Here is a 13,027-nt window from a genome sequence, read left to right as displayed (position 1 = left end):
TAGTGTCCTGGAGGCAAGGGGCAGAGTGGCCCTGGGGAGCCAGCTGTGCCCAGGCAGGCAGAGGTCTGAGATAGAAGGCTGGGTGAGGGGACTTCGTGTGGGGGTCTCAGTCAGTGATCACCGAATCACTGGCTTCCCACAGAGGTCCGGGGGGCCTTCCTGGAGCAGATGGTGGATCTGGAGGTTGCTGTGAAGGCCTCTCGGGACCAGCTGCAGGTGCTGAGAGGGAGAGCCCACTGTACCCGGGCTGGAACTCAGAAGACCTGCGACCAGCTGCGGGAGCTGGGGGAGGCATTGCAGTCCTCGGAGGAGGAGGTCCTACGAGCAGCCTCAACTCTTTCATTTCTGGTATGGTGGCCTCCCCCAACCCTGCCTCCCTGGGAGCCTGTGTGGGAGTCTTTGTCCCTACCCTGCCCGTGACAGATTGCCCGTGGTGTGATGTACTCTTTAGAGGATGTTTGGTGTCACCTACAAACTGTGTCATACTGGGTCTCTTTTTTGTTTTTATTTTTTGGTTTTTCGAGACAGGGTTTCTCTGTGTTAGCCTTGGCTGTCCTAGACTTGCTCTGTAGACCAGGCTGGCCTCGAACTCACAGCAATCCACCTGCCTCTGCCTCCTGAGTGCTGGCATTAAAGGAGTGTGCCACCATGCTGGGCCACACTGAGTCTCTTTAACTGACAGAGAAAGGCACTATTTGCAAAGAGCAAATATGTGTTGTGTAGACAGCCAGTGCACAGTGGCAGGCTGTGTCGCTGGGTTTTTCATGGGACACTGGTGCCATGGTTACCTTCGTACATTTATAAAATTATTGACACTATTGTATTCTGCCCAGTTGGTTATCCGGCTTTAACCCTTGGCCTTCCAGGATGAGCCTCGGCTTCTTCCTCTGTTCTTTAAGGGGAATCTTCAGGAAGGATCTATCCCACCCACAAATTGGAGTTATCTGGCATCAGAGGCCCACATCCTCGCCAGGAGGTGAGCCCTGGGGCTCCAGGATATGGGGGGCTGTGCCCATACTGTTGACAGGAGGCCAGGACTTCTTGGACAACCTCCAGAGTAAGGGTTAGCCTTTAGGAGCCAGGACCAGATGAGTCCAAGGGCTGCCCGGTGGGGAGTAAATGTTACCAGCATGGGAAAGGGGTGGGGTGGGATGGAGGTTGGGGGTGGGGGAGGGACAGCATACTTGCTCAATGGAATGCATCTAAGCATCTGGTGGTTAAAATAAGACACACACACATTTATATTTATTTATTTATTTTTGGTTTTTCAAGACAAAGTTTCTTTGTGTAGCTTTGGCTGTCCTAGACTCACTTTGTAGACCAGGCTGGCCTCAAACTCACAGCGATCTGCCTGCCTCTGCCTCCCGAGTGCTGGGATTAAAGGCGTGCACCACCACACCTGGCTCCCCACACGTTTATTAAGATGTAACTCACAGGGGAAATGGCTCAGTCGGTAGGTGCTTATCACCCAAGTGTGAGGACTGACTGAGGTCAGTCCCAGAGCTCATGTTAAAAAGCCAGGTGTGGCGACACTGCCTTGTAATTTCAGTACTAAGGATGATTCTGGGAGCACACCAGCCAGCCAGCCCAGTCTAGGTCTCAGTGGGAGACCCTGTCTTAAGAAACAAGGTGCCCCTCCTCTGTGCTGGAGAGATGGCTCAGTGGTTAAGAGCACTGCCTGTTCTTCCTAAAGGACCCAGGTTCAATTCCCAGCACTCACATGGCAGCTCACAACTGTCTGTAACTCTAAGATCTGACACCTTCACACCAATACACATTAAGTTAAATTAAATTAATTTTTTTTTAAAAAAGGAAAGAAGGTGGAGTCAGGTGGTGGTGGCAGTAGTGCACGCTTTTAATCCCAGCACTTGGGAGGCAGAGGCAGGTGGATCTCTGTGAGTTCGAGGCTAGCCTGGTCTACAGAATGAGTTCTAGGATACCCAGGGCTACACAGAGAAACCCTGTCTTTAAAAAAAAAGAAAGAAAAAAAAAGGAAAGGAAAGGAGCCTAGCTCTAGGGACCAATCTTGCTTTAGACATGAGAGATGGATCCAGAGACGTCAATTGACCCCTCATGAACACACAGCTGGAAAGCGATAAAGCCAGGAATCAATCTCAGGCTGGCTTGCCCACCCCTTGCTCTGTTGCCTTACACGAGAGGCCTTGTGGTGAAAGGCCTTTCCCAATCCTCCTGCCAGGACGACAGGTGTTGGCTGCAGCAGCTGGTGGGTGGGAAGGGGTCTGTCCTGAGGGAGACCTGTGAATCAGGGGTGTGGTCTGGGCACCAACCACCTCTGTGTGTGCTCTCAGTTGACTGTCATGCCAACTCACATAGCCACAGGGACATGGCCACCAAGATCGAAGCCACCTCGAGAAGGGCCCTGCTCGCCTCCAACGCCAGCCACGAGTTCCTGTGGAATCTGCTGAAAGGGGGAGTGGCCTCGGAGGCCCAGCAGGAACTGGAGGACAGGTGAGGCCTCCACAGGGCTGTGGAGAAGCTTGGGCTCAGCTTTCAGGGACCCATAAGAACCAGCCAGAGGCCATAACTTCCAGAACCAGCTCCCGCTGAGTCCTTCCTGTCACTCAGCTAAGGTGTCTCTATCTGACAGTGGCAAGTGACACACGGTATTAATTATCTTTTTCGTTGTGTAACAAAATACCTGATGTAAGACAATTTCAGGGAGGAAAGGTTCAAGGGAGTTCTTCCATCCGTGGTGAAGACATTGTTACCACCTGTGCCCCACCAAGCCAGGTTCAGCCACCTATCCTTGATAAGCCAATTAAAAGGCCAAGTTAATAGTGAAAAGCAGAAAAAGGAGATTTATCAGTGTGGCCACACTGGAAAGAGGGACAAAGATATCCAGTGGGGGACAGTCCTCACTGTCCCTATCAGTCCATCTTTGGGGTTCTGATGAGAGGTGAATGTTTAAGTTGCCCTGGGCAAGATGCCTCTGCCCAATAGACACCTATAACCGGTCCAGTTCTTATCCTTTTCCCATGATGCTCTGGGGAAAAGGCTTCTCTGGCTGGTTCAAGATGTAGGCTTTCTCCTGAGGGAACTTTCTTCTTCTTCTTCTTCTTCTTCTTCTTCTTCTTCTTCTTCTTCTTCTTCTTCTTCTTCTTCTTCTTCTTCTTCTTCTTCCTCCTCCTCCTCCTCCTCCTCCTCCTCCTCCTCCTCCTTCTCTTCCTCCTCCCTCTTCTTCTTCTCTGGTTTTTTGAGACAGGGTTTCTCTGTGTAGCCCTGGCTGTCCTGGACTCACTTGTAGACGAGGCTGGCCTCGAACTCACAGCAATCCACCTGTCTCTGCCTCCGAGTGCTGGGATTAAAGGCATGTGCCACCACCACACCTGGCCCCTGAGGGAACCATTGTTTGGTTTTGGTTTTTTGAGACAGAGTTTCTCTGTGTAGCCCTGGCTGTCTTGGTTGGCCTCGAACTCAGAGATCCACATGCCTATGCTTCCCAAGTGCTGGGATTAAAGGTGTGTGCCACCACAGCCCGGATCTTAAGGGAATTCTAGTTCCTGGGGTCCATGGTTTCAGTAATCTGATAACAAAGGGAAAAGATGAGAGGCTTAGGATTCCCCACCTCTGCTGGCCAGTTAGTTACACATGGCTTCATGCAAGGAAGGGGTGGGGCGGGAGCAGGAGGTGGGATGGTCCTATTGTATCTACAGTCAAGAAGCAGATTGTGAATAGGAAGTCTCCGCCACCCATAAAACCCCAAGACCCTCTCCCCAGGGACCCACTTCCTCTATCAAGGCTCCACCTCCTAAAAGTTCCACAAACTTCTCAGTGGCACTAAATGGGAACCAAGTGTTCAAATACATGAGCCCATGGCGACCATTTCACATCCAAACAGCAAGGGCATGGTCTACCAAGATCACAGCTTAGGCCACCGTCCTTCTGTCCCCACCTCTGCCCCCAGGGAGCATCCTCTGCCCCTTGCCAAGAGGACCCAAGAGTCTGCAGAATGTGTGCCTGGGCGCAGGGTAGCCTGGGCAGAGTGATATGCCCAAACTGAATGAAGGAATAATGGGTCTGCTACTTTGAAAGCTCCAGAGACTGGGTAGATGGCTCAGCTGTTAGGAACACTTACTGTTCTTGTAGGGAACCCAAGTTCAGTTTCCAGCACCCACATCGGGTGACTTACAACTGGGTGTAGCTCCAGCTCCAGGGGATCTGATGATGTTCACTTCTCTGGATATCTACACTCACAACAGGCAAACACACACACACTCACACAAAGTAAACTGAGTCCTGACCTGCCCAGGTTGGGCCTTCCAGGAGATGGGCGAGGACTCTGCCCTGGTCTACAAAGTGAGTCTAGTACAGCCAAGGCTACACAGAGAAACCCTGCCTCGAAAAAAACAAAACAAAACAAAACAAAAAGATGGAGAAGGGTGTCCCCCACTCTGTTCTGTGGCTCATTCTGACCTCTCTCTTCCCAGGTACCAGGAGGTGCAGGCAGCTCAGCTTGCCCTAGGCACAGCTGTGGCAGAGGTGCTGCCCAAAGCTGAGAAGGCACTGGCCACCGTGAAGCAAATCGGTGACTCAGCCCCAGATCTGGTCTCACTGGTCACCCTTGGAGCAATGGTGAGTTCAGCAACCCTGGAGCTCTGCATGGGGTGGCCCTGAAGGTTCTAGATTATGGAGAAGCGAGAGGGCCAGGCAGAGGTGCTTAGGGTTTCTTGTTAACTGGGAAGTGGCCTGTTGACATAGGCGGGGTCCAGCCAGTCTTCCATAGCAAGGCTGGAAGCAGGACATGAACAAGGGCATCAGAGGGGCTGGGATGATGTGTGTCCCAGTTCCCACTCCAGCAGTGACCTTGACCAAGGATTTCCCTCCCCCCTGAGTTTCAGCCACTAGTGACCCTTTGTCTTGTGGTCTCACCCTCCTCTAGCTTAGTATTAGAGGTGGGAGCTGGAGAGATCTAGTGGGTCCATCACTTACCATTCTGCACATCCTGCTCAGCATGTCTGGGAATCCTGAGATCTCCAGCTTCAGAAACCAGGCTTGAGTAGCTCGCTAAGCCAGCTCTTGGGGCAGCGTACAGGGAGAGTATGTGCCTGGCATGCACAGGGGCCTGGGTTCCACCCCCAACACCAAGGAAATAAAGCACAGAAAGCTATCCAATGCGTTTGGGACACAGGCTGCCTGCAGCTACTGCCTCGTGGCTTCCTGCAATAACATGGATGACCCAGATACCACTGAGGGCTTGCGATCATGCTCAGTTCTTTCTGCCTTTTAAGCATCTGGAACATTGTATTCCGAAGCATATAGGTCAAGGTTCACACGGAGGAAGAACTGTGGGCCTGGGGAGGGACTCTCACCTTGCAAGGAAGAAGGGCAGTCATACCATGAGCTGGAACCTTTAGCTGGGGTTGCCCAGCTGCCCAGGGCTGCCCAGGTAGAAACTGGTGGAGCTAAGGTCTGAACCTCCAGTGACAGATTTCCCCAGCTTCTCTGAGACCCTACCTCCTCCTGCCATGGCCTGCCCCTGGATATCTGAGGTGCCTGGGACAGCAGGAGGCACCCAGGGACTGGGGTCAAAGGCCTCAGTTCTGGCCTGATAGGCACAGGCTGACCCTCAGCCCAGTATGGAACCCCTGCTCCCCTCAGCCCCAGCAGAGGGTCTGGTCCTCAGCTCACCATCTCCTGGCAGCCTCAGAATTCCCGAGCCAGAGACCTGGACTGGAGAGCGGAGGCCCTGGAGCAGAAGCTGTACCAGAGAGAGCAGGAGGCAAGCCAGGCCATGGGAGCCCTGCAGGTGGAGGCTGGGAGAGCCCTGCAGAAGACAGAGCCCTTCGTGCAGGTCAGCTTTGACTCTGAGACCCGGAAGAGGGAGGGGCTGCCTCATGGGAACCCGGGGTGAGGTGGGGTGCAAACATGGAAAATAGCACTTCCACGTGTCTGGTGCCTCCAACGAAATGCCTGAGAACTTTAAAGGCAGCCAAGCCAATAGAGGGGAGTCTGGTTGCTGAGACAAGAGTAAAGTGGTGAGGGCAGAGGATGGACAGACAACCAGCCAGGCAGGTTGGATGAGAGAGACCACATCCACACACCCTGACTCTGGGTCAGTCACAACTGGTTGGCTCTTGCATCTCTTCCTTCCTTCTGCCCTTAGACACCCCGTATTCAGAGGCACCCACTCTGAGCAGACCACGGGACTCAGGGTTAAGTCACACAGCCTAGTGTTCAGCCCAGAGAGATGGCACCAGATGAGGGTGGAGGGTTCTAGAATGGCAGTTTAACGTAGACCAGCCTGCCAAGCATTTTTCTTGGGGATGATTTCAGGCTAGGGGAAGGCCCTATGGACAGCGGCCAAGGCGTCCAGACTCTTCCTTCCCACAGGGCCATTTGATGTTGGTGTTCTGGCCGGCCACAGGGCAGGTGGCAAACTTAGGAGAGAGCAAGATGACACCACCCAGGGACCTCTAGCCTGTTGGCCTGACTCAGAACCCCACAATGGTGGGCAAGGGTTCCCCAGAGGGCCCCAACTTCCTTACAAACCCAAAAGACAAATTATCTTGAGGAAAAAAGGAGTGACCAAGGATTGGGCCCAGGGCCTGGAACCTACCCAGGCCAGCTTTGCCGTGGCCTCTGACCTGACCTACACCCCCCCATCTAGGGTGAGGAAGCCAGGAAGTGAGGCAGTCTCCTCAGCACTTCTCCTCAGCACCTCTGGAGCCCAGTCCTATGAGGGTCAGACCCCCACTGCTGATGCTCCACTGCCTACAGCCCTCACAGCCCCCTCTGCCTCTCCCAGTCCCTAAAGCTCTCACAGCCACTCCCCTCCCCTCCTACCCAGTCCCTACAGCCCTCACAGCCCCTCCCACCCAGTTCCTACAACCCTCAGAGCCCCCCCTGCCCCTCCCACACAGTCCCTACAGCCCTCACAGCCCCTCCCACCCAGTTCCTACAACCCTCAGAGCCCCCCCTGCCCCTCCCACACAGTCCCTACAGCCCTCACAGCCCCTCCCACCCAGTTCCTACAACCCTCAGAGCCCCCCCTGCCCCTCCCACACAGTCCCTACAGCCCTCACAGCCCCTCCCCACCCCTCCCACACAGTCCCTACAGCCCTCACAGCCCCCTGCCTCCCACACAGTCCCTACAGCCCTCACAGCCCCCTGCCCCTCCCACACAGTCCCTACAGCCCTCACAGCCCCCTGCCCCTCCCACACAGTCCCTACAGTCCTCACAGCCCCCTGCCCCTCCCACACAGTCCCTACAGCCCTCACAGCCCCTCCCCTGCCCCTCCCACACAGTCCCTACAGCCCTCACAGCCCCCCGCCCCTCCCACGCAGTCCCTACAGCCCTCACAGCCCCTCCCCTGCCCCTCCCACACAGTCCCTACAGCCCTCACAGCCCCCTGCCCCTCCCACACAGTCCCTACAGCCCTCACAGCCCCCTGCCCCTCCCACACAGTCCCTACAGTCCTCACAGCCCCCTGCCCCTCCCACACAGTCCCTACAGTCCTCACAGCCCCCTGCCCCTCCCACACAGTCCCTACAGTCCTCACAGCCCCCTGCCCCTCCCACACAGTCCCTACAGTCCTCACAGCCCCCTGCCCCTCCCACACAGTCCCTACAGTCCTCACAGCCCCTCCCCTGCCCCTCCCACACAGTCCCTACAGCCCTCACAGCCCCTCCCCTGCCTCCCACACAGTCCCTACAGTCCTCACAGCCCCTCCCCTGCCCCTCCCACACAGTCCCTACAGCCCTCACAGCCCCCTCCCCTCCCACACAGTCCCTACAGTCCTCACAGCCCCTGCCCTCCACACAGTCCCTACAGTCCTCACAGCCCCTCCCCTGCCCCTCCCACACAGTCCCTACAGTCCTCACAGCCCCCTGCCCCTCCCACACAGTCCCTACAGTCCTCACAGCCCCTCCCCTGCCCCTCCCACACAGTCCCTACAGCCCTCACAGCCCCCTGCCCCTCCCACACAGTCCCTACAGCCCTCACAGCCCCTCCCCTGCCCCTCCCACACAGTCCCTACAACCCTCACAGCCCCCTGCCCCTCCCACACAGTCCCTACAGCCCTCACAGCCCCTCCCCTGCCTCCCACACAGTCCCTACAGTCCTCACAGCCCCTCCCCTGCCCCTCCCACACAGTCCCTACAACCCTCACAGCCCCCTGCCCCTCCCACACAGTCCCTACAGCCCTCACAGCCCCTCCCCTGCCTCCCACACAGTCCCTACAGTCCTCACAGCCCCTCCCCTGCCCCTCCCACACAGTCCCTACAGCCCTCACAGCCCCCTCCCCTCCCACACAGTCCCTACAGTCCTCACAGCCCCCTGCCCCTCCCACACAGTCCCTACAGTCCTCACAGCCCCTCCCCTGCCCCTCCCACACAGTCCCTACAGTCCTCACAGCCCCCTGCCCCTCCCACACAGTCCCTACAGTCCTCACAGCCCCTCCCCTGCCCCTCCCACACAGTCCCTACAGCCCTCACAGCCCCCTGCCCCTCCCACACAGTCCCTACAGCCCTCACAGCCCCTCCCCTGCCCCTCCCACACAGTCCCTACAACCCTCACAGCCCCCTGCCCCTCCCACACAGTCCCTACAGCCCTCACAGCCCCTCCCCTGCCTCCCACACAGTCCCTACAGCCCTCACAGCCCCCTGCCCCTCCCACACAGTCCCTACAGCCCTCACAGCCCCTCCCCTGCCTCCCACACAGTCCCTACAGCCCTCACAGCCCCCTGCCCCTCCCACACAGTCCCTACAGCCCTCACAGCCCCTCCCCTGCCCCTCCCACACAGTCCCTACAACCCTCACAGCCCCCTGCCCCTCCCACACAGTCCCTACAGCCCTCACAGCCCCTCCCCTGCCTCCCACACAGTCCCTACAGCCCTCACAGCCCCTGCCCCTCCCACACAGTCCCTACAGTCCTCACAGCCCCCTCCCCTCCCACACAGTCCCTACAGCCCTCACAGCCCCCCGCCCCTCCCACACAGTCCCTACAGCCCTCACAGCCCCTCCCCTGCCCCTCCCACACAGTCCCTACAACCCTCACAGCCCCCTGCCCCTCCCACACAGTCCCTACAGCCCTCACAGCCCCCTGCCCCTCCCACACAGTCCCTACAGCCCTCACAGCCCCTCCCCTGCCCCTCCCACACAGTCCCTACAGCCCTCACAGCCCCCTGCCCCTCCCACACAGTCCCTACAGCCCTCACAGCCCCTCCCCACCCCTCCCACACAGTCCCTACAGCCCTCACAGCCCCTCCCCTGCCCCTCCCACACAGTCCCTACAGCCCTCACAGCCCCTCCCCTGCCCCTCCCACACAGTCCCTACAGCCCTCACAGCCCCCTGCCCCTCCCACACAGTCCCTACAGCCCTCACAGCCCCTCCCCTGCCCCTCCCACACAGTCCCTACAGCCCTCACAGCCACTCCTCCCTAGCCTCAGTAACAAGACTTGGGTTTCCCCAAGCTCTTCAATAAACCCTTCTTGTTTATTTGTAGCAAATCATAAAATAACCCCCACCTTTTTTTTTAGCCTCAAACATTTTATTGGTTGTTGCTAAGTGTCCACTTTGGAATTTCCAGCATCAGCAAGCTAAATAAACATTTACATGCCAAGAGGACGCAGTGGCGCATAAAGCTTGCTTAAGTGTCCCACCACCTAGGCCTGTGTCCCCCTCCCTGACAAGGCTTTCTATTTGAGCTGTTAACTTTAGAGTTTGGACATAAAAATATATTCCCACCTCAAGGGACAGTTTACCCTGTTCAAGTGGCATTTGGCACACTGGCCATGCTGGGCGCCCCGTCTCTTGTTCTGGACTGTCTTGTTCCTCCCCTATGTACCCACAGGAACCCACTTTTAGACAGTGCTTCCTTCCCCTCCACAGGCCCTGCACGGCCCTCAGCGGCCTCTGCTGTGAGCACGCCGGCCATGGCCTACCTGTGCAGGTCAGAGGACAGCCAGGTTTTCTCTCTTTCTGCCGTCGGGTCCTAAGGGCCTTGGCAGTCAACACCTTTACCCTCTGAGGCATCTCACAGGCCAGAGTCATGTGCTCTTTAACCTAGGCACTCGAAGTAACCAAGTTCCTTTTTATTTTTATTATATGTTTATTTAATTTTTATGTCTGGGTATGGGTGGGGTATAGGCTCAATTTTCTTAACCAATATATTTTATTAACAACTTAGTGACCGAGCATACGTCACTTATAACCCGACTAACCAAAACAATAGGAAATGAGGATTAATGGACACAATAACAAAACCATAAGGATATCACTTCCGAGGAATGATTCTCCGGGCATGAGCCGCAGGATTTCTTCTGCTGGAACCTAGAGTAACCAGAACCCAGAACCTCAGCAGGAGCTGGAGCCCCGAAGCCTTCCCCTCAAGCGGTTCTTTCTAGGAGCGTCTTGAAGTGCAGCGGTGAACAGCCAAAACTATCCCAAGTCTCCAAAAAGCCCCGCCTTCAGTTTTGGGCTCGTTTATATATCTCCTCCCAGAGTCTGTTCACGGGATCTTTTTAGCTGGCAACAATTAAGCTCCTGCATGAGGTGGTTGCTCGTCTAGTGAATTAACCTCACCTGTTCTCTCACGAGACCATTCTGATACCACACTTGGAATCCTAAAAAACAGGTTTATCTCTCCGTCAGTGGGGTCTCACATTTGCTACAACGTGAGTGTGGAGGACATAGTGTGGGGGTCTGTTTTCTCCTTCTGCTAAGTGAGGGCTGAAGATCAAATTCAGGTCATTAGTGACAACGTCCTTTACCCACTGAGCCACCTAGCCAGCCAAAAGTCTTTTTTTTTTTTTTAAAGCTTTATACTAGTGTATACTAATTACACATGATAGTAGGTTTGATTATCGCAGCTTCATACATGTGACATGATTGTTTCGATCATATTTGCCTTGTTACCCAATTTTTAAAAGATTGATTTATTTATTACATATACCGTGTTCTGCCTGCATGTACACCTGCACACCAGAAGAAGGAACCAGATCTCATGATACATGGTTGTGAGCCACCATGTGGTTGCTGGGAATTGAACTCAGGACCTCTGGAAGAGCTCTTAACCACTGAGCCATCTCTCCAGCCCTCCTTTTTAAAAAATTTTTTTGTTTTGTTTTTGGTTTTTTGAGACAGGATCTCTCTGTGTAGCCTTTGCTGTTATAGTCCAGGCTGGCCTCGAATTCACACTATTACCCACTCTTGCCCACAGCCTCCTGGTTTATTTTCCCAGCACATTGTCAACCATTCTACTTTATTTCTTTCTTCTTTTTTTTTTTTTTCTTCTTTTTTTTCTTTTTTTTCTTTTTTTTTTTTTTTTTTTTTTTTTTTCCGAGACAGGGTCTCTCTGTTAGCCTTGCGGTCCTGGACTCACTTTGTAGACCAGGCTGGCCTTGAACTCACAGCGATCCGCCTGCCTCTGCCTCCCAAGTGCTGGGACCATTCGACTTTCATGTCTTTTTCATAAGCCAGCGAGTTTCGGCGGGGTTGCTTACAGTAGCACGGCTGAGAATTTATTTTCAGGAGCGTGACTTTTGTCATAGTCACTGTTCTATTGCTGTAGAGGCACCATGACCAAAGCACCTTACAAAAGAAAGTCTTCAATTGGGGGCCTGCTTATACTTTCAAGGGCTTGTTCGTTTATCATCATGGCAGGGAGCATGGTGGCAGGCAGGCAGGCAGGCAGGCATGGCGCTGGAGAAGGAGCTGAGCGCTCACATCCTGATCCAAGCTTGGGAGGCAGAGATAGAGCAAGACTGGGCCTGTCATGGGCTTTTGACACCTTAAAGCCCAACCCCCAGTGACCTCCTCTAAAAGGACACACACCTAATCCTTCCAAAACAGTTCCACCAACTGGAGCCCAAACATTCAAATATGGCCCTAGTCTCATTCAAACCATCACACTTGTGGGTACCACAGCAACGCCTACACTACTGAGGACAATGTCTCCTCCCTCCATCAATCATTAGCTAAGTATGAATCCACAGGGAGGGGCAGGACCTTGGGACACCACTCCATAACAGGATGCTGATATCCAGGGGCCTAATTGTATGCAGAGCTTTTATGCAGGTAGTCATAGCGGCTGTGCGTTCAAGAACTCAAAAGTTCACGCCCTGCCCTGAAGTCAGTCCTGTGAGGGTGACAAGAATGTCGCTTGCACAATCAAACTGAGTTCTTTACTATCCAGTCACATCTGGCAGCCACGGCGGAAGTGATTGCTACTCTGTGAGAAGCTGTTTAGTAGCCACGGCTGCCACAGCAGTGTTCGGGACTAAAGTGTGTGGTTATCTCCTCGTCCTTTGGCACTAGTTTCCTGGTCATCCTCCAGGCTTCTGAAGTGCAGGAGTCTTCATGGGATTGATTGATTTGGGGTTCCAGTCATATAATCAGATCAGGGCTCCTAGAATCAGGGGGCCCTCTAGGCAGAGTCATTTCTGAGGTTTGGGCCTAGCCTGTCCATCTGGGGCCTTGACCTGTCTCCAGGCAGCTCTTTCTTCTCCTCCTTGTAGCTACGCCACAAGACCACGGCTGCACTGACACAGGCTTCCTCAGCTGTCCAAGCTGCCACGGTGACTGTCATAGGAGCGAAAACTCTGCTAGCTGACCTAGAGGGTACGTGTGTCCTGCTGAGCCCTGGGCTCTGCCAGCCAACACCTCAGCCAAGGATGCCTGGCCACAGGGAACAGAGTCTATGTGGACTTAAGTCAGGCAAATCAGTCCTTCTGTCTCTGGGGACTTCCGTGCTGTTTGTCTCTCCCTGTCTCACATGCCACTCACTGGGTACTGGCCCTGTAGTCACCCCAGCTAGCTCCCAGCTTTAGCAGACCGGGCACAGGGTTCCATAGGATCAGATAGGAAGAGACTGTGTTGTCACTGGCGGGGTGTAGCTCAGTAGTAGAGAGCTGACTGTTAGTGACATGCCAAGTCCCATCTTCAGTACAGGTTAAAAAAAAGCAAAGCCAGGAGCAGAGGATGTGGCTCAGTTGACTGGGTGGGTGCCTGCTGAGCTCGTATGAGGCCCTGCATTGGGCCTCAGCCCCAAGTAAACTAGGCATGGTG

General features: G+C 54.8%; 1 protein-coding gene across 1 annotated transcript in view; it reads left to right on the top strand.

Moving 5' to 3' along the window:
* The window catches only part of Lamc3 (laminin subunit gamma 3), a 64,219-nt gene that overhangs the window by 40,243 nt on the left and 10,949 nt on the right, over window positions 1-13,027 (top strand). Inside the window, exons 19-24 of the mRNA XM_051166649.1 lie at window positions 143-348; window positions 900-976; window positions 2,335-2,469; window positions 4,449-4,593; window positions 5,669-5,812; window positions 12,478-12,580. Of these exons, the coding sequence (XP_051022606.1) occupies window positions 143-348; window positions 900-976; window positions 2,335-2,469; window positions 4,449-4,593; window positions 5,669-5,812; window positions 12,478-12,580 (810 nt within the window). The remainder of the gene's footprint in view (window positions 1-142; window positions 349-899; window positions 977-2,334; window positions 2,470-4,448; window positions 4,594-5,668; window positions 5,813-12,477; window positions 12,581-13,027) is intronic.

The sequence above is a fragment of the Acomys russatus genome, chromosome 24 (genome assembly GCF_903995435.1).
Source record: "Acomys russatus chromosome 24, mAcoRus1.1, whole genome shotgun sequence".
Lineage (NCBI taxonomy): Eukaryota > Metazoa > Chordata > Mammalia > Rodentia > Muridae > Acomys > Acomys russatus.
This window is presented reverse-complemented; position numbering and strand designations above follow the sequence as displayed.